The 22,395-nt window shown below is 37.9% G+C and overlaps 1 protein-coding gene across 4 annotated transcripts in view; it reads right to left on the bottom strand.

Annotated features, from left to right (window-relative positions):
* Positions 1-22,395, bottom strand: part of VTI1A (vesicle transport through interaction with t-SNAREs 1A) — a 359,448-nt gene that overhangs the window by 143,095 nt on the left and 193,958 nt on the right. For 2 of the 4 annotated variants that reach the window (XM_035029052.1, XM_035029060.1), the window contains 2 exons: positions 5,393-5,463; positions 4,655-4,716 (listed from right to left, as the gene is read on the bottom strand). In XM_035029052.1, the coding sequence (XP_034884943.1) occupies positions 4,655-4,716; positions 5,393-5,463 (133 nt within the window). Of the gene's footprint in view, positions 1-293; positions 674-4,643; positions 4,717-5,392; positions 5,464-22,395 lie in introns of those variants that run through there. The other 2 variants (XM_035029073.1, XM_035029067.1) reach the window with 2 other exon arrangements.

Here is a 22,395-nt window from a genome sequence, read left to right as displayed (position 1 = left end):
CCCCCCACTCCAACAACACTCAGTTTGTTTCCTGCGATTAAGAATTCCTCATATCAGTGAGATCATATGATACATGTCTTTCTCTTTTTGACTTATTTCACTCAACATAATACCCTCCAGTTCCATCCACGTCGTTGCAAATGGCAAGATCTCATTCCTTTTGATGGCTGCATAATATTCCATTGTATATATATATACCACATCTTCTTTATCCATTCATCTGTCGATGGACATCTTGGCTCTTTCCACAGTTTGGCTATTGTGGACATTGCTGCTATAAACATCGGGGTGCACGTACCCCTTCGGATCCCTACTTTTGTATCTTTGGGGTAAATACCCAGTAGTGCAATTGCTGGATCATATGGTTGCTGCTTCTTTTTGTAAGCCTTTTGCCAGCATGTAACATGCAGTCCATGAGCCAACATTTTGTAACGTGTCCTCCAAATTTATGTCAAAGGAGATCTCAAATCTTAACTGTTATATTCCCAATAAATCCTTCAGATACTTTTAGAAACAAATATACTATTACTTATAAATTAGTCACTCTTCAGAGGTAAAGAAAAAAAAAAAGCATCGTGAAGTCTTTTGTTTTCTGACTGAAAATCTTGCAAAGTTCCATCTTCATTTTCCCTGACCACCAGCTCTGTCTGCTCTAATAAGACTTCCCAGTCAGCTGTATATGAAATAATACACACACAAACACACATATACACACAAATATACGAAGAGCAACATGTGAGCCACTCAGCGCTGCTTGTGACGCTTTAAGACAAGCAGTTGTAATAATCACATTTTGTGAGAGTCAATGAAAAATTCATTTCTTTGGCCCCAGTCACCACATGAATGGCCATTTGTTTCGTGACCATTTTCATTATTATCTAAATAGCACTTTATTCCAAACTCTGTCTACAGAGTCAGGAAATGAGCAGTTTGTCCCTAGCTAGTTCTCCATCTTCTGTCAAGACAGAAGAAAAATTACTTTCCAGGAAATCAGCAATATCTGTGTTCTGATGTCAAGTTTCACTATTATAATTTCGAATGGACCAATTTTCTCCTTTGCTTTCTTCCTTTTGGTAATATAGCGTGGTTACGTGAAGAATCATTTATTTATTTATTTTGGTTGAATCAGTGGCTACGTCACTAAACTAGACATAGCTCAATACTTTTTGCATGTTTAGTTCCTTTCAAAACTTGTTTATGATTCTATAAATCATCTCCTGCATCTCTTAACTTTTGAAACATACTGGTTTTATAGCTATTTAAATGATACCTTCTATTGGTTGTTTTCCTGGCATCCTTTTTAATGACCAGTAAGCATTCATTGGAGTCACAGAATCATCAGGAGCTTCCTTGAGACTTAGGTAATTTAAGGAATTCCCCCAGGATTTCTTTCTTTTCTTTCCTTCTAATTTTTTTCGAGAGAGCACACAAACAGGGAGAGGGGCAGAGAGTGAGGGAGACTGAAGCTTAAGCAGGTTCCACACCAGGCATGGAGCCTGAAGCGGGGCTTGATCTCAAAGACCCTGAGATCATGACCTGAGCTAAAATCAAGAGTCGGAAGCTTAACTGACTGAGCCACCCAGGCGCCTCTCCCCCAGTACTTTATAAACACATATTCTCTAGCAGAGTGAAGGCAAGGATCAAAATGGTTTCATTTGAGGATTCCTCAAGGCTTTGTACACAGGCATTAAATAATTACTGAGGAAGTGAATAAGCAGAAAAAAGAAAGGAAGTAAGGAACAAAGGAAGAAGGAAGGGAGGGAGAAAAAAGGGAAATATATATATTTTTTAATGTCATGTGATGGTAATAAAAAAGTAAAAAGCATGAATGGTGGTGGCTGCCACTTACTCATTTTTATTTCCCTATCTGCTTTTGGTCAGTCTCACAGATAATCAGGCAGGTTTACATACAGACTATGGCACTGATAGAACATTAGTTTCACCTGTCTTCACAAAAGACTAATCGAAACAAATAAAATGACCCAAATGAGGGGCCACGGCACGACATTTCCGTTCAATATACAAAATTAAAAACGATCTAAGCTTAAAAAAAAAAATCAGCAATCTTTCTTTTAAATAAACTAAGTGCATGGTTTAGTATAGTGTAGAATATTCCCAGTCATGCAGAATCTATCATATGAAAACAAAGAACCTTGCGTTGTACGGAGGTTAATACCTATACTGCACAAAGAGCACATTAATTTCTTTTATACATTTGTGAAGGTGACCGATGGGCATGTGGTTTGATATTATATCTTTACTTAAATCAGAAGCAACTGTTGACACACGATGTAGCTATGCAGTTTTGGAAAGAGAATGTGATCTCTTTTTCTGAAAGAAAGTCTCCCCAGTGCTGGAAGGGAATGCCACGTGAATGGGAGAGATATAACATAGGAAGCAAAATCAGAGCATTCAATTAAAGACTTTGGTACATAAAAGCTGGCTCCATTTCTCTAGAGACTGGTTTTCCAGGGAATAATAAAAACAATGAAGTGAAGAAGTTGATAAAATATTTTTGCTTTTTCCCAAGTCCAATATAAATTGTATATCATGTGGGATAGTAATTAGAAACTAAACAAAACCACCACCTGCATTTGGTTCCCCAGAGACTCAGTTAGGTTACAGCATTGATTAAGAGTATCTGGATACCTTGGCTGATACCACGATCCCAGTTGAGCCTTATAAAAAACACAATAACCAATACGCACAGGGGTGGGGGTGGGGCGCTAAGTGTTTCCTTGGCTCACCATAGCAAGATGATGCCCACCTGGGGATTTTTATTTCTGTTCATACCCTAGACAGATCCCAAAAGGAGATGAGTCTGTGATTGACTGAGCTTACTTACAAAGAGGATCCCAAGTAGATTTCCGCGGAGTAACTTCCCTCTCTAGGCTTATGAAACAGGCGCATTAGTCTAATTGCCCTACAGAAAGCCCAGTCAAAGGTTGCAGAAGTGTTTGTGCTTCGCCCTCTCTAAATGACTTGCAAATTTATTCAAACACAATATGAGGAGATGCTTTATTTGTTGAAATAACTGTCTGCAGTGTCCTGCACAAAAGGGTGAGGTACATCAAGCAGAAACATGGACAGAAATACATTGGTTTAGAAACTCATAAATCCTTATTTGAATCTGCCAACCTGAAAGCCACGTAGAGCCCGAATAAACTATTTTTCCTAAATGCTACATCTGATTAAGCCATACCATTAAATGACAGCTGAACTTTAACATTAATATGATATCATTTAAATAACCACATGATTTTTTTTTTTACACTAAAAATGATGAATGATTTCTGGACAGCTCAATTGACATAAAGCAGGAGGACTCTTTAATGAGATTTGACAAAATGGAGACATATGCAGAATATTCGTTACAGCTCACATCGCAGGGGCCCTCCCAGGGAAGCAATAGAGGACTTTTTTCCTTTTTTTCTTTTTTATTGTCTATAGGCACTGAAGCATTCCTTTCAATTGCCACTTCTCTGTGGATTTTGAGTTTTTCTAGGTCATTTACATATTACTCTTAAGCAGAGAATCTGGTGGCTTATGGTTTTGAATCGGGACTGTGCCTGCAGGAAAAGCAGGGACATGGGGAATTAGGTCAGTGTTGGTTGGAAGTGTCCGGGAAACTTCAGGCTCGCTACTGATCAGCCTCATGGAGACCAAGCAACTATACCTTTGTTTGGTTCTCGTGCCATCCATCACGAACACAGCAAACACACTTCTAGCAAATTATTATATACAGATACGTGATCAGAGACTTTCCTTACTCTAAAACAGTGTCTCTACAGTATCAATGCCAAAGGATTTCTCCTTTAAAATTCCAGTGAAGCTATACTAGAGGCGATTCTCACGATTCCTCATTCACATTTCCAGCTACGGTCCCAAACTGAAGGTTATGCTAAATGATAATCTTATTTGGTAGATTCTGAATCTAAGAAAATGCCATGCTGAATATACTTACGTAAAAAAAATGGTTCTGATTTTCAGAACAATGAAAACATTTCTCACTTCCCTCCAAAAAATACAGAATACAGAATACTACCCACTCATTCATTGATTTTCACACTCTCCCCAATATTTTCCATCAGTCAAAGGTTAGGGACAGACGTAAAACATTAACATTTGTTTGCTCAAACATGTGAATTCAGATTATTGAGATATTCTCTAAATTTTAAAAAGCATCTTTAAATATATGTAAAATCGAAATACTTCCCCCAAACAGCATCTCTGAAAGAAATGAAAACAAGGCAACAGAGAGAGAACACAGCTAATACCGAGAATGCTCCTGATACCGGCAGGCCCACATTCCTTCTATAAGAAAGAGGCTATCGAAATAGAAAATAAAATCAGTCTGCTCCTGCCATGGGGACTTCCTCGGGCTATGAAAAAATACTTCATGTCTAACCCTAATTTTTTCCATAGCTTGAGGTAACCCCCCTAGCTCAAACCTTCTCTCTAATCTAAGTTATTCAGTATGTGTCCCTGTCCAAACAAGAGTTAATATCCGTGCTTTGTCATTTCAAAGGGGTCTTGACACAGGGTACTAAGAGCAGAGGCTCACATGCCTGGAAAATGCCCCGTTGCAACTAGATGAAAAACATCGTTTCAAAAAAGGGAGAGAGAGGAAGATAGGTCCCTACCTTGCTCTTACCTTCGCAACATCCCCGTCAGAACCCTGGAGCTTTTCCCCAAGTTAGCATCTGTTTCCCGAAGCTAGGAGGAGAAAAGCAGCATTAAAACAAAACAAGACTTCATGCAATTGGATTGTTTTGAAAGAGCACTGGCAAGCAGTAATTTTTTTCATGGATGAAAATCCAATTAGTAATAGATACTTAAATACACTAAAATACATCTTGATACCTATACAATCCCTGAAAAAATCAGATTTGGAAAATTACATGTAATAGATAATCCCAGGAGCATTAAACTGGATACTTGAACTGGCTATAAAAGCAAATATCTCGTAGACTGACAAAGTTGAATACACATCTCATAATTAAAATCCAATTTTGAACGTGTGAAGTCCTAGAAATATGAACGGAAAGGAAAATAAACTGAGGGAGGAGGAGACATCATTATCTTTACAGCTTTCACTCTGAAAGACTTGACATACTCCAAAATCTCCCTCATGACCTTCTGTTAGAGAGCTAAATAAAATATCTACCTGGGGGCAGTACGGGATGGGGAAAGAAAGAGTCAGCTTATTCTTTCTCTATTCCACACTCTTTTTTTCTTCTCCCCTTACCCGACATCCCTCATATACCCTTGCCATTTTTATACACACTTATATTTATGTCATCGCTACTGTCTATGCATGTGCTGAAGGCCTTTTGTTTTATATCTTCTCATTTACTGAATTTATGAAAAAAATTGTATCACTTCTACTTACTCGTTCACGTGCACGCTGTATTTTTTCTCTGTCATGACTGAGGTTTTCCAACATCTCCTGGCCAATTTGCTCTGTGGAAAAGGAAATCTGAGTGAGGAAAGGCGACTTTGGGTGTAAGTACAAACTCCAGAAGTACCACAGTGGCAGTGGGTGCAGAGTTCACGTTCAATGAGTGTACATTATATATCGGATACGTGTTTCATATACTTGGAAAATATGTAAGAAGTATTTAATACATTTACCTATGTATCTTAGGTATGATTAGGTGGGATTTACAATTCAATCTATAGAAAGTGACCAACAAGGCAGTGATGATGGAGAGGCGACAGGACTTGCCCAAGGCCACCTCGGCCGATTTGTCATCTGCCCAAATGGAGAGCCCCGGTCCAGCGGCCTTCCTATTACCTTATCATCCTGCAATCTAGTCTCTGGTTTTGCAGATTACAACAAACGCTAATGAGTCTACTCTTCCTCCCCCACTTTATTATTGCACTGCTTTGCGTATGCAAGCGGAACTCCAATTAGAGCAATTTTGATTTTAATGTATTCGTCCCACATACACAGTCCTTGTACTCTTGTACTCTCAACCAATATAGCTTATTGCTAGTGGAACTCTCTCTGGGCTTGGAGCAAGGGCTCCTTTAGTGTGTTCTCAGCTGCCGTGGGTACTTGAGTCAGGATGAGGGGCACTTCACACATGGTTGAGGAGAGCTCAAGCTGCAGACAGAACTTCCATTTATACAGGAATAGGCAGGTTAGAACATTCATTAAAAAGCCCACTGCTGAGTTCCGACGAGGTTTTCTTCTGCTGTGATCATCCCATTTGGTTGGCACTGGCTGGCTCTCCTCCTTTTACGAGAATGTAGGTATGTCCTAACCTGACAAATATGCAGCTGCCTTGAATAAATTTTTTTTTTTCAGACTTACTCTCCATCACCTGGGAGGTACCTTATTCTATAAGAGAAGGATGACAAATCTGACTCACCTGTAATTCTGGCAACCTATCTATCACATGCACACATTTCTTTCTTTTCTTTTTTTTTTCTTTTGTATCGTTCGTCTCTTTACCCACAACCTATACCAACAATTATCCTCGGCTTATAAATGTATTGAAACACTCAACCAGCATCTATTACAATGACAGCAAATAATTTCATAAAGTCATTAGGAAATCATCATGGTAGTTATTTGGCTCATGTATGTACACTAACAAACTTTTTGGAGGGACATCCTAAAAACTGTCGGGCAGTGGTTAGGCCATATTGAGAGCTTAGGTTGGGAACTCACATTGCATGAGCCTAATCCCCAGTGCCGATGCTTACTGGCTGTGTGACCTTGCATATGTTCCCTAACTTCATCGTGCCTTAGTTCTTCACCTCTAAAATAGAAAGAAGATCATTCTATGTCAAGGGGCTGGAGCAAAGGTTAAATAATTCGGTTAAAATACTTAACATAGTGACTGGCCTATAGCAATAATAAGCATTTATTGAATGATGATGATTGATATAAAGAACCAATGGACTGTTATGACCTGGGTCCTCTCCCATCCTAGGTCAGCTACAACCCACTGGAACTGGGAATCACCAAGACAAAATATCTGTCCTAACTTCCTCACAAAATTGTGGTTATAGTCAAATGAAATAACCTTAGGAAAAATGTTTTGAAAGTTATAGGAATATCATACAAATGCATGTAATTGCATAATACGTGGGAACCAATGCACTCAGTGAAAAATCATAGAATTCCTACTCTGTGCTCGGTGTAGATGCTGGGGACATGGCCAGTAAAGAAGATCAAGCCCTTGTACTTCTGAACTTTTGTGCTAATAGTGAAGATTTGGCAGCCAAAGGGCAAATGCTACATTAGAGTTTGTCTTTCATGGCACAATAGAAAAAGGACTGTCTATTCCTTTCATGATAAAAAATCCAAGTAATAAAAAACGCTTAAACGCAAAAGCATCAATGTATTTTTGATACCTATACAAACTCTGAAAATTCTTTCCAGTAGAGTACCTTCCTACTACAGTATCTCCTTTCAGACAGATGTTAGCTTCTTTTTAATTCTATTCAATATATCCTTAAGGTACTTTGGATAAGATATGTGGCTCCCAGTAGAGGCACCATAAATGTAGAAGATGATACCAATAATGAAGAAGGAAAAACCAACTAGAGTTGAATTTTTCTTTTTTGCAGATGAACTATAATACTCAATTCTGTCATCCTATTAAGTATCACACTGACTTCCTTTAAGCAACATAATTAAGCAATCTTAATTCATTTTAGCTCAAAATCTCAAATATCTAGAGGCACCATCAATACTCTAATTATTTCAGCAAAATACTACTTATATAATATTTTCTCCTATCAAGATTAATGGCATTATAATAAATAATTTTAAACAAATAGGAAATAGGTTATCATCACTGTGCCTGTCACCAGCATAATGTTTCCAGTAAGTGTTCGTGGAAGGAAGCAATGAGAGATGGAAATAGAGTACACGGAAGGAGTATATGAAGTGCATGAGAGGTTTGTGATCTATTCTTGCTCTCAAAGCATATCCAGTGGGGCATTGGAGAAGTCAACATTGGAATGCAGCTAACAGATCCACAATTCTATCACGTTTGCTAGGGGAAAAACTATTCTGAATGGATCCATAGTCTGCTACTGAAGGAGTCAATAGAACAAGCAGTGAAGAGCTCAGGCCTTTCCAGGAGCTGTTAAATCACTCCCTCAATCTCCTGGGAAATATCTCAGCATCCAAAGTCCTAACCCATCTGGCAAGAGAAGAGATATTGGCAAGAGTGCACACGTCTTGGTCTTAATACACGGATACCATCCATTTGTTGGAAACAGAATTCTTTCTTTCATTTCTTATTTGCTACCTTCGTTTTTAATGCCCCAGCAAAGTCCAGGTCAAGCATATTAGAAATGCTTACACTTATAGGATGAAAGGAGAAATTCATCAAACAAAGTTAGGTGTGGTTTTTTTCCTTATGTGTTCCTCTACTCCAATCAAAACAAAACAAGACAAAATTGGAAAGGATTAATTTTAAAACAGACTCTCCTTGGGCAGACTAGTATTAGACATTTAGGGATCATCTTATTAAAAAACTCAGTAACACTGTTAGGTTCACTTTTCTTGAATAATTTCAGTGAAGGTGTAAGCACTCACCAAACTCCAATAAAGAAAGAACACAAGCTCGTAGGCCTAAACCACTGTGGATATGATATTCCCAGTTTAGAGTTTTCAGATCTTGAAACTTTCACAGTGCCTTTAGAATGGGAAATAGCCATGCTGCCTCCACTGAAATAACTTGAGAAATCATAAATTTTATAAATACTGCACTTGTTGACTGTGAGGATCTTCTTGAGAGTAAGAAACAATGGGAAGCATACAAGAAAATCAAAACTGATGCCGTATGCTGGAATTCTACATGTCAGTGTGAGCATGACAAATGAATTCCTGGAAAGAGAAGTTCCTTCCTGCTCTTCTTCTATCCTTCCCACAGGGGTCCTGGGAATTATCCTGGGAGTATGGCATTCAAACTCACTAAGTGAGTTCTTGTTTTCACAATATCCAGAATGAATCATATTCTTGATCTATGGCCCCTTTTTTGGGGGTTACAAACGGCAGAATGCATTTTGGCTAACATTTCCTCTCCTTTTCAATATATTTGGGGTGGGGTTAGGAGAGACACACCAGGCGCTCTACACTTTCCTGCCTCATGAAGGAAGAGAGAAGCAGGAAACCGCAAATCTAGCGAGACACTTCCGGAAGGACTGACTGGCCTGGCATCACAAAAGATAAGACTTAGCTTGAGCAGCCTGTGCCACAGAAAGCATCAGTGCTCTTCATTCAAAATAATAATGTCACCTGAACCATCATAAGACCGACATGAACGAATTTTAACAAATAATTATCGGACTTGTATTTTGGAGATGAGCAGATTAAAATATTCTTCATATGAAGGTAGAACTGACTGAGGCTCACATCATATTAAAACATAAACATGACTGAAAGGCAAGGAGCCTCAAATATAATTAATCAGAAAATGTCCCATTGATAAATTCAAAATATTAAAAAAAAATCTTAGCCATTATACTATAAATAGTGCACTCACCAGAAAAAAATTGATTATTTTTCATCACACGTCCATTTAACCCTCTTGTTGCAAACTTTGTTAAGGATGTGATTGCCAGCAAATTACTTTAAAAAGTGAAGACATCCAGTTGAGTCTTCTTTAAAGAACTAAGATAAGGTAAGGTTATTTTCTGGCACTCAAAACTTCATTAGCAATTTTAGTAACAGGTAAAAGGTATTCATAATTATCCAGCTATTGTGCAGATAGGGACTTCACTGAAATGCAGGACTGCATAGAAATACCATAAAAGAGCTATTTTTTGAAGAACGTGCTTTCATATGTATGCTGCAGAACACTGAAAACCACAAAACATATTTCCTAATAACGTGGAGTACTGAATTTTGGACCTGACTTTGGAACTTCTGACCACCAAACTAATAAAAGTACTGCTTTGGGAAAGCAAAGGAAGTCACACACAGACTTCCCAGGAGGGAGCAGCTCATGGAGTGCTTGGGTCAGCCATTCTTTGGCATTTAGCACACCTTCTTAGACACTGACTCTGCTATCATGCCCTGAGTGGGGTAGGTTATCCTCAGTATTGATGTTACTCAGACATGAAGAGTCTCGAATTCCCGATGCCTGGAAAAGTAAGGGAAAGGAAAAGGCAGTTCTTTCACCATCTTCCATTATTTGACAACTCAAGACACGTGAGGAATTTGTTTCCAGGTAGGATGTAGAAAGATGTAAATGAGTCTCATAGAAACAAGAAAAACCCAGACACAATAATTACCATTGTTGTGTGGGGAAGTCCAGTATATGCAAGGAAGCTCTGATAGATTCTAGAGAGAAACAAGCACCTCATATGTGAGCAAAGAGCTATGGCAATATTCATAGCTAGGGTGAGTGCCTGAGTTAAGCACAGGACTGCCATAGAGAAACTTCTCAGGGATGAAGAGAAATCATTCAGACACCTTATGAAAATGTAGGTGTACAGGACAGAATGAAATCTAGATGAGCTATAAATACAAAAACAAATGGCTTGGTTTGGTAATTCTCCTCCAATCTCCAAATTTGCCAAGCAAGAGGCAGTGGAGGAGGAGCTGGTTAGTAAAAAGAAAAATCACATATTCCTACATATTCTTGTGGTGTTTGTATTCTGAGACACTGCCAGGAGCTAAGCCCAAATATGAACCAAAAATATCGAAAACTGCAGACCCACTCCCAGATTAAATACTGACAAGATTTAAAAAAAAAAAAAAGCAGCCTAAACACAGGTTGGGGGGGGGCACTCATCTCAGATAAATCCAATCTAATTAGAGATTCAGCTTAACACCAACTCAATTTTGGAAAGAATCTGATCAGTCCATTGATCAAATATAAGATAAAATGCTTTCAGAGAAAAATAAATTTAGACTCTACTGTCCCTTTTCACACTATGTCTAGAATACTACACATATTTCAAGGCATGCAAAAAAAGGAGGGGAAAGAGAATAAAGTAAAAACACAGCCTATGTAAGTAGACCAACAGATGGGCTTATTTATTAGAGTTAGCAGATAAAGATTTTAAAACAAGTATCATAATGGTGTTAAAGAATTTCTTGGAAAAGGTAAGCATAATAGGTGAAGAGATGGTTTTTTTAGGAAACAAATGGAAACTCTAAAAAGGAACTAAATGAAATTTGAGAATGAAAAAAAAAAAACAGCATCTGAAACCAATTTGCTGGGTGGACCAAATAGAGTATCATTTTACTAGACAAGAAAGAGTCCTTGAACTTAACACAGGTTAATAGAAATTATCCAAACTAAAGGAGGAAACGAAGTTTGAAAAAAAAAAAAAAAAAGAACAGAGCATCAACAATCTGTGAGATAATAACAAGTGGTTTTACACACATACAATTAGATTCCTAGAAAAAGAGATTCCCAGAGACAAACAATAGAAGAAATATTTGAAGAAATAACAGCCAAAACTTTTCAAACTTTATTTTAAAAAAGTCAATCCACAGATCAAAGTAGTTCAACAGCTCTGAGCAAGATAAATACAAAGACAACCACACCTAGTCACATCATAGTCAAATTTCTAAAAACTAAAGATAAATAAAAAATCTTAAAAGCAGCCAGAGGGGGGAAAACAACATGTAGCAATGATAAGAATGAGGGTTGAATTTTCATCAGAAAACGATGCAAGAAGACACTGGAGCAACATCCCAAAGTGCTGGGGGGGAAAAAGTCATCCTACTCTTCTGTATTCAGTGAGAATATCCTTTAAAGGTAAGGTTAAATAAAGATAACGTTAGTTAATTTAAAGCTGGGAGAATCATCCAGAAGAACTGAGCTACAAGAAGTGTTAAAGGAAATTCTTCGGGTTGAAGGGAAATGACAATAGATGGAAATCTGGATCTACAGAACTCAGATCCAAATAAAGTAAAAATAACAACAACATATGTAGATTTAAATATATGAAAACCAGAGCACAAAGGATGGAGAATAAACAGGAGTATACCGCTGACTGGTTTTTAAGTTATATATGAAGTAGCATATTTCTTTAAAGTAGACTGAGAAATTAGGGATGAAAATTGTAATCCCTAAGCTTCTCTATCCAATATGGTACCCACTAGCCACATGGAGCTATTTAAATATTAAAATTAAATTTACAATTCAGTTCCTTTTTGGCACTAGTCACATTTCAAGTGCTCAGTAACTACACTGGATTAATGGTTATTATAATGGAGAAGATGGAAATACCATCTCTAGAAGGGTGTCCCAATTCCCCCTGTCTTTAAGACCCACTTAAAAGAAAATAAAGAAGTAGCCACTTGAGCTTTACCTTAGTAGAGCACTTCCCGTCTTTGGGCCTCAGTTTCCTTAAATGTAAAATGACAGTCTTAGACTGGATAATCTTCAGTGCCCCTTGTGGCTCTAAAATATTAGAACTCAATGACTCTATAAAATCCTAATGCCTCTCTTTCTCTATAGAGCACGCAAAACAAACAAACAAACAAACAAACAAAAAACCTAGAGCACAAGGGCCAAATCAGGCCCAAAGACGTATTCCCATCCTCAGGGCACCCCTGACCCTGGCAATGTTCAAAAAAAAAAAAAAAAAAAAAAAAAACAAGAAACAATTCAAACTTGAATGCTTTTAAGCAAGTCATACACTCTCCAGATTGCCCACGTCTGTAACAGTGGAGTGCTTCAGACAGTAGCCTGTTGGGCCTCCGAGGACATTCGAATTTACTATGTAGTATAAAATATTTACAAGCACTTGGATGATGACATTATTACAGAAAACTATACATTTATATAAACTGAAGGTAAGCTTGTGCATTCTTAATAGACATACAGCAAAAGAGTGTGCATGGCCCAGGTTTTTAGCAATTATGATTTAATATTACCTCCTTAGCAGGTGAGTATGTATTCTATTTTGCTTTAAGATGATCAAATCTATCATTAAGCAATTAAAAAAATCATCAGCACTACTTTCATCAAAGTCATAGGAGTAGAACCTCCCCTTAGTTACCTGGTTTGCTGCAGATAATTAACAAACACTATTCCCAGAGCCCTCAGACATTAGTCAATGAATTGCTGTACCACCAATAATGATGCTCTGGAATTGAGCAGGTACTATGTAAACTGAACTTGCTAAACAAAAGGAGCCATGTTAATTACAGCTCCATTCAAAAATGAGAATGAATCCGTTCTATTCTGTGAAACAAGACCAGAGCAGTGGGAAGGACATCCTTTTCTCACAATTCAATAAAGAATGTAAAAGCCAGGAGATGAAGCAGCAGAAAACCCGAATGGGTAAAATTGTCAAAACACATTCCAAAGGCTCACTTGTGGAATTTGCTAAACATGGATTTACTTAGCAGACAAGAGAGACCTGTTCAGCATCATCCAGATCTCTAGGCTGAATGAATGACTCAAAGAAAACCCAAAAAGTGTTGTAAACTATGACAAGTGTCTGGAAAGTAATTAGAAAGCCTTTTTAGAAATCATTGTGGGCAGAGTTCATCACTACCTACACCCTTTGTGAACTATACCCGCTTCTATCACGGAATGTATAACATTCTAATTATCCACTTATTCAGAAGTCACTATTGGGTACCCCCGCAGAATTTGTGTGGCCAGCAAACATGTCTTGCTTTTGTGGAACACTTCTGAACTGGTTGGCGACAAAACATTTTTTTAAACAGACTTCACATAAAAAGCTGGCCTTCTAATTTCTTTTGAAATTTGGAATTCATGGCAACCCTGAGTCCCTATTCCCACATGGTAAACAGGCTGGGACTGAGATACAGCTGTCCTGTGTATAAGAGCCCCATACCATGGGGTTTGCCACCTGCCCATCTGACCTCTCTCACTCATTTATGTTCCTGCTTTGCTGCTGTGGAATCTGAGTTTGTGACTCCTTGCTTATATGTTCTCCCTTCCCCATTAGATTATAACCTTCTCTAAAGATGAGGCCATTTCTTACTCCTCTTAGTCTGCCCACCATTTTCAGAGGCAATGCCTGACATACATGCAGGGGCACAGAACATTTTTGTTGATGGCAGCCACTGAGCTTAAAACTACAGTCGCTTTCTATAAATTTACAGTCATAGACATACAGATTTTTAGAAGAAATATAAGCCTTAAAAGTAACTGCACAGATGAACAAATGAGGGTACAGGGATTCGGGGGTGAAGGTCATTCAGGTCACATTGCTAATTGCCAATAGAGCTGCAACCGTGACCCAAGCCTCCCGAGTCCTTATGTCACTGATGCTTGCAGCAATAAATAAATAAATAAATAGATAGATAGATAGATAGATAGATAGATAGATAGATAGTATTTAAAATGTCCAGTCCAAAATGCATTACAATGTGGGTGATAAGGAACTATAATACTTTGGTACACTTTTAAGATGTCAGTATCCCTGGGTGATGTATGGAATTGTTGAATCACTACACTGTACGCCTGAAACTAATATAATGCTGTATGTTAACTATCCTGGGATTAAAAAAAAAAAAAAGTGAAAAATAAAATGTCAGTCCCAAGAAAGGCTTCCCAATAGCTTGGGCAAGAGAGGGACAGGAGACAGTCTCTACATTTCTTGAATATCGTTCCCATACAAGAACCATAGCACTCTACAGACAAATGTGCTGTGATTTCATGGTCTGACTGAAATAACTTTCTGTTCTTTATAAATTATACAAACAGCAAAAAAGTATTATAATTATCCAAACCTTTTGGCTTCAGTATATTTCTGTTCTTTTAAAAAATAAGGGGCCAATTCTCATACAGAATTGTGAAATGTCCATCCCACTGACCCATTTCTCCCCTCTCTGTTCACTTTGGCAAGTGAATTTGTTATTCTTTTTTTAAAAAAATATTTATTTGAGAAAGAGAGAGAGAGAGAACACAAGCAGGGGGGAGGGGCAAAGGGAGAAGGAGACAAGCAGACTTCCCACTGAGTGGGGAGCCCAGCGTGGGGCTCGACCCTAGGACCCTGAGATCATGACCTGAGCCGAAACAAAGAGTTGGATGCTTAATTGACTGAGCCACCCAGGTACCCCTGAATTTTTTATTCTTAACAAATGAATCTCGGAGGTGGAAAATTTAATATATTTAAATTGCTCATTCTTGCTGTGAAAAGCAGGTAATTGGGAGATGACATTCCAACCTCTCTCCTCTGCCCCGCCCCCAAGACCCATACAAGTACACATTTATGGAATAAAACATATTACTTGGCTTCAGACCTATGTTCAGAGCGTAATAGGAGAACACTTCACTCGCTGTTCTGGAATGGGATCTGGAGCAGATAAAATCACAGAATCATCATATGTGAATGAAAGATGATACTAGAATTTTTGGTCCTGCCATTCCTTTTCTTGATATATTTTTTTCTGGTCTTAGTTTTATCCTTAATTTGAACTGAAGCTAGAAGGGAAAAATGGCCTGAAGGATGGAATTGTTTCTTTCCTTTTGATTCAGGTATGTGGCAATAGATGCATGTCAATATATAAATATACGAGTAATAGACACACATAGCTTGTGATCTTCAGATTAAATACTAAAAATTACTTAAGTCACATCAATTTGAAATATGAACTGGCTTCTCTCACTTAGCTTAATGATTCTAAGGTTCATTCATATATTGTGGCAGGTATCATTCATTTTCATGGCTGAAAAAATATTCCATTGTACAGATAAACCACATTTGGTTTACCCATTCATCCACTGATGGATATTTTGGTTGTTTCTACCTTTCTACCTTCTACTACTTTGTGAATAGTGCTGCTATGAATACTCATGTACAAGCATTTCTATGACTATCTGTTCTGGGTATATGCCTATGAGAGGAATTGCTGGGCCATATGGTAATTCTGTATTTAAACTTTTGAGGAACCACAAAACTGTTTTCCACAATGGCTATATATACCATTTCATACTCACATTAGCAATGTATGAGGGCTCCAATTTCTCCTTGGCCACACTTACTATTTTCCATTTTTAAAACTTACAGCCTTCCTAGTAGGTGTGAAGTAGCATCTCATTGTGGTTTTGATTTGCACTTCCCTAATGACTAATGGTGTTCAGCATCTTTTCATGTGCTTGTTGGCCATTTGGGGAATCTTCTTTAGAGAAATGTCTACTCCCAATCCTCTGTCCATTTTTAAGTTGGCTTGTCTTTTGGTTGTGGAAGCTGTAAGAGTTTTTTATATATTCTGGATACTAGACCCTTATCAGACATGTGATGTGTAAATATATTCTCTCATTGTGTAGGTGTCTTTTTATTCTCTTGATAGTGTCTTTTGATGTTCAAAAGTTTTAAATGTGAGTGAAGTACAATTTATCTATTTGTTGTTGTCGCTTGTGCTTTTGGTGTCATATCTAAGAATCCATTGCCACATCCAGGCCATAAAGGTTAATCCATACGTGTTCTTATAAGAGTATCATAGTTTTGGTTCTCATATTCAGGTCTTTGATCCACTTTGATTTAATTTTTGTTTCCAGTATGAGGTAGGAGGCTGCATTCACAGAAAATATTCAGAATTCGCCTGGAAAAAGTTATCTTCTTATATATCTTACATATTTAAAAAATCTAATTTATACCCTAACTTAAAGCCGGAACCAACATTTTCATTGATTTATAAATTAAAATGTCATATTTTATACAGTATTTTTTCATATCTTCACTCATCTGAGCACACTGAAAGCCAGACACATTAAAAGGTTAAAATAGGAGGAGGGAGCATGGATATATTGGACAAAGGAAAAAAGAAAGTTACTGAATCCGAACTAGCACAGGACGATGGGTACAGGCAGAGACAAGGCCTTGAACACTGATGCTGCTGAATTTTAGCATTTAGAAACACAAAGTTTTGATCTAAAATCCCTGATCAACATTCAAGAAATATCAGGCAGGAAATCATGTTGGACATTTACGGGGAAAAATTGAGCAAGTGAGAAGAGTGGCATTAAACGTGGTTTAGAAATTAAAGAAATGATTAAAGTTTGGAAATCAAATTTCAGAGGGATATAATCAGTTTCTTTAATTTTTCAACAAAGTGTCATTTCTGCTACCCACATATCTAGTCCTGAGAGCAAAGTCAACAAACGTACTCCATACGGGCTGCCGCTCTTTGACACCAAACACCTGGAAGATAGTATTAATCAGTCACATTGCCCCTGAACATGCCTTGTAACTACCTCTCTCTTCGCAAAGCTCCAGGCAATCAACTCCAATTGATCAGAGTGGGCACAGGGGATAAGGCCTACTTGCTATCCTGCTATCCTGGATCTATAGCACTGGGGTCTTTTTTCAATTGACAACAGAGAATACCCACTTTCCAGCTTACAGCCAGGGCTCTCATTTTTGAATTTTCTGCCATTTATTTCTTTCAAAAGCCTGTGGGTGATGATTGAAATTTAAAGGGGATAGTCAATGGCAATCTGGTAGTATGCTCCTCCCTTTCTAGACTAGACACATTCATGGAACTTGAAATAAACAGAGTTGTGGAGCCCTCATTCTAGGCTGGCTGCATTAGAATCCCTGGAAATGGGGTCCAGACATTTATATTCTTAAAATTTTCTGGAAGTCATGTTAAACTCTTTGTGAAGGACTGCCAGCTTTTATTCCTCAACATTCTCTAGTGCTATATATTTGGCTCCGATAGGGAATTTACCCCTTTAACTCTGGGTCTTTGGTACTCATGAGATTTACTTAAGAAATTATGAAACAAGGAGCGTTTTATGCTGTTTTAGTGAAGCTGATTTCAAGAATAAGGTTCATTACATTTCTTGGTTTGTCTTAAAAGACCACCCCCACACTTTCTCCCCTGTCCGATTTTTTTGACAGTACAGGAAATAATTAATTTTGTACTATGGAACAATATAAACTATGTAATCCAACATAGTTTCTTCTTTGGCCTGAATCCTAGGAAGCTCTGGGTGAGCTTAATCCTTAATTGTTAGAGCATTGCTCTAGGATTTCTTCATAGAGTGAATCTTTCCTCCACCCTCCGCCCTCACCCAAATCTTCCCTTTAATTCTTGGCTTCTGTCTTCTGTCCTGGGTTAATTTTTTTCTGCTCTTGGTACACTTGCCTGATCTTTTATGGTAAGATATTTCTTTTTGTGAAAGAAGATGGGTCATAGATCAATCAATAAACAAAAATAAGCCATATGGTTAACACACAAATTCCTGGGCCCCACACCCATAGTTTCTAATTCTAATTCAGTAGGCCTGGGGTGGGGCCCAAGGTGTTGCCTTTCCAACAAGTCCCCAGATGATGCTGATGCTCCTGGTTCCCTGGGACTGTGCTTGGAGAACAACTATTCTGGAGTAAAAATCTGCAAGGGCACTTCAGCCAATCTAGTCCATGGCCTGTTTTTGTAAGTAAAGTTTAACTGAAACACACACAAACACACAGAAGTAATCCAGAGCCATCTACAGAGGACTCTAAAATGTAAGGGGGAGAATTTATACTATATCATGAAGCAGCCAAAAAGATGGAGACATTTTGTTCCTGAATAACTCCAAAACAGAAGGGCCCTGCATTTTAGACACTGACATTTAGAGAGGTAGAAATTAATGAAACTCAAGGTAATCAGTGAACAAAAAAAGGATGGATGATTTTATGGTATATTCTAGCAGAGTTTTAAGGTAATGTGACCTTAGTACTATTTCTCAACTTGAGATGTATGGCTGATAAAAGATCCAAACTGAGCTTAAATTATTGTCTTCCTAAAAAAATAAAAGATATATGAGGGAGCTAAAGATTTCCTAATATTTATGCTATCCTTCTGACGTTAAAGAAAAGGCTAAATAAATATGGATTTGGATAATCTAGCTCATCAGATGGTAACTGCTGGTCAATGTCAGGTGAAGAACAGTAGAGAATCATTCAATTTTGTAAACTGAAGTATCAGTTTGACCTTACAAGGATAGTATATAATGAAGCATGCACTTAGAGACTTCTTTTAGTAAAACTCCTGAAAAAATAGTTTACTATTGTTTGCCTTTCTTAGCAAGCACTATGACATTGGGAGTTTCTAAAATACAGAGTAAAACAAAGTTACTATTGTTTCTAAATACAATAGAGAATTTATTAGGCTTCATCAGCAAGGCTGTATATTGAACTTATTAGCATAATTCTAAGTAGAATTTTTAATTATATCTCAATAGGCTCTGTTAGGGAACCACTAAAATTGAGTCCTTTACCGAACTTCCATGTAAGAGTATTAACAAGTTGAGATAGGACATTTTTGAGGGAAAAAGGCATGCAGGCTTAAACCCTTGGTGATGAAAAATGACTTCATTCATTCAATATATACCCAACAAAAGTTTATTGCTTACAGGCTGTGTGTAAAATACTGCAGTGAATGTTTCCCTCCAGGGAAAGTTTTTTATTTTGGGCTACTATTTATTGACTGCTTCATTGTATGCCAGACACTGAGCTAATCACCTGACAGATACTGCATTTAATCTTCACAACCACCATACGAAGTAGATTATTATTAACCCCTTCTATAGACAAGGAATCTGAGGCTCAGAGAGGTTAAAGTAATTTGCCCAAGGTTGGTCAGCATTCCAAACCCATGTCTGCACATCCAGAACGGCTTGGTAAGAATTAATCCTTTTGAAACTAGACTTGGAAAAAAACAAAACAAACAAAACCCAACCCAACTACAAAAACCATGTCTGATTGATCCCCAAGTCGATGGTTGTGGCCACTGGAACACATGTGCTTTCAGCACCCCAGAAAAGGCCAACATCACAGGCATTCTGGCCTCATAATATGGAGCAACACTTCGGACAAACACAGAACAAAAAGGTAAGCTAGATGTTTTATGGCTTCCTGAATGTCATAAATCAATTACAAGGATGAGAATAGGACAAATAAAAAAAATTAAAAATGACTCCTACTTGAAAGGAAGAAAAGCATGATGGGTTTTCTAAGGCCCAAGAACCTCACATATGGTCTACTTCCCAGCTAGCTTCTTTTTCCTACTCTTTCTTTCCCCCTCCACTTCAGGGTTTCCAACTCCTCTCCAGGATTGTGTGCATTTTGTATTTTGTGAGATGTGCAGTGACTGCAGGCTGAGACAATAGTGACTGTTGATCATGTGTTTCTGAGGACTGGATCATCTCTTTGGTCTGTTTTCACACCCGTCTACCTGCACTGCCTTGTGAATATCTTCATGGCATCACTCATGAGGGTGGTAGGCTTTGATTTTACTGAGGGTTGTCTAACTGGAGTTCAGACACTGCACTAAGTAAACACCAGCTCAGCCATACTCCCAGGCCCCTTCATAACAGCTTTGATCCACAGAGTTGGTGGGTTTTTTCCTACATGAAGCAAATAAATATCCATCACTACAGAATTCTCCACATTCTACTACATTCCACTGTAAATGTCCTGCTGGGAGTCGTGGCAAATTCTGAAAGATCAAAAATCAGAGAACTGTGTTCCTTTTCCATTCCTGGCTGAGGCCAAGGTTCTAAGGAGGTTTCAGGAAAAATTCGAGTAATAGCCCTATTGCTAAAACTTTTCCTGTGATAAAGCAGGAATGGAGAAAGTGGACCTTCCCAACTCTCTTTTTCAACCTTTTCTTTCTTGGAGGAAGCACTGTTGAAAGTGGGAAGTCCAAAGTTTATTTATTTGTTTATTTGTTTGTTTATTTATTTATTTATTTATTTATCTATCTATCTATCTATATAAGTCTGGTGTCAAACAATTTTAAAAATTATTATTGTTACTACTATTATAAAGATTTCATTTATTTATTTGACAGAGCGAGAGAGCATAAGCAGGGGGAGTGGCAATGGAAGAGGGAGAAGCAGGCTCCCCGCTGAGCAGGGAGCCTGATGGAGGACTCGATCCCCGGACCCCGGGATCATGACCTGAGCTGAAGGCAGACACTTAACAGACTGAGCCACCCAGGCGCCCCAACTACTATTATTATTTTAATATAGACATCTGTTTCATCAAAAAAACCCCAAACAGATTATTAACTACTAAAGTAGTTAAAAGAGGATGTCAATATCTCTTCTACCCAATTTAGACACTGAGATACTACAAACTATTTTGTCATGACTATAATCTCATCTGAAAACCATCTAATAGGTCACTTAAGCATAAGAGAAACTCTGAAGTCAGGGCTGCTCTCCTATGTCAACCTTCTAGAGCTAAGGAAGACATCATCCCAAATTTAGCTGAGCACAACAGACGAGTTGGCCTTGAATGTTGCTTTAGCCACAGAGCAGTACTTAAAATTATGTTTAATATGAAGAGAAGAAACATGGGTTAGAAGGTCAAGCTTCGTGGAAACCCAAGAAAATATCTTCTATGTATTTAATGTAAGCCAAACTTGGGGAAATAGTAAGGGCTATTTTCAGTTTTGGAAATCTTCACTGGGAGGACATATTTAATGTGATGGCAGATGGCTTCCCCTTTTGTAGCCATATTTGAATTTACAGAGACAATATTTGAAGAGGATTATAAGAAAGCCTCTAAAACCTCTTCTAGCAGAGAGTGTATCTTGTACATCTGCATTCCCCTGCTGTGTAAATAGTATGCTGCAGACCCCATAGTAGGCACTAAATAAATATTACACATGATGTCATGTATTAGGCACATAATCCAGTTTGGGGGACTGATACACCTTGAGAACTCAGATGATGCCAAAACATAAGGAAACTTCTTTTTTTTCCACACAAACAGAAAGTGGAAGCTGGTGAACAGCTCAGCAACCTAAAAATGGCTGTGCAGAGCACTCTTGGAATACGAATTAGCAGTGGGGAATGGCAGCATATTTATGAGGTCTCTTGCCGGGTCCTTTCCTCCTGTGAATGCTGTATAATTCATTGCGCGCGCCCTGACCCCAGTGCGCTCCTGTTCTGACAAATCATACTTGATTAAGACAAATCTTTATTAGTTAGCTAGTCAACTTCCCCATTTATCACTGGCAAATCCCATTCTGCTCTTCAGGTGCAGGAAAAGTGACTGAAGCCTTACAAAAAACCCCACACACCAAACATCTAAATACAAATAAAATAAAATATGTGTTATATAGCAAGTAAAACCAGAAGTCTCAAAGTCTTAATAGATGATTAAACAAAGTATTTAATTGGTATATATTATACCCACTGACAAACTCAAACCCACTACACATTTCATCCAGGCTGAAGAATTGTTAATTAGGGATTTTTAGCTCCTACTAACCTCTTGTTTGAAAGCAAATGCCATATTTAAAAAAAAAAAGGTATTACAAAGTTAGAAGCTCAAAATCCCGAGGGGGAAAAAAAAAAAAGAAAGAAAGAAAGAAAGAAAGAAAGAGGAAAAAAAGGACTGCTGAGTAGAGAGAATGTTTAAGGCTCCTACCAAAAGAATAACAACAACAAATCTTTAAAAAGTGAGACAGAATAAGGCAGAATG

The sequence above is a fragment of the Mirounga leonina genome, unplaced genomic scaffold, assembly GCF_011800145.1.
Source record: "Mirounga leonina isolate KUSES-001 unplaced genomic scaffold, KU_Mleo_1.0 Mir_114, whole genome shotgun sequence".
Taxonomy (NCBI): Eukaryota; Metazoa; Chordata; class Mammalia; order Carnivora; family Phocidae; genus Mirounga; species Mirounga leonina.
Note: the sequence above shows the minus strand (reverse complement) of the source record. Positions and strands in the feature narration are given on the sequence as shown.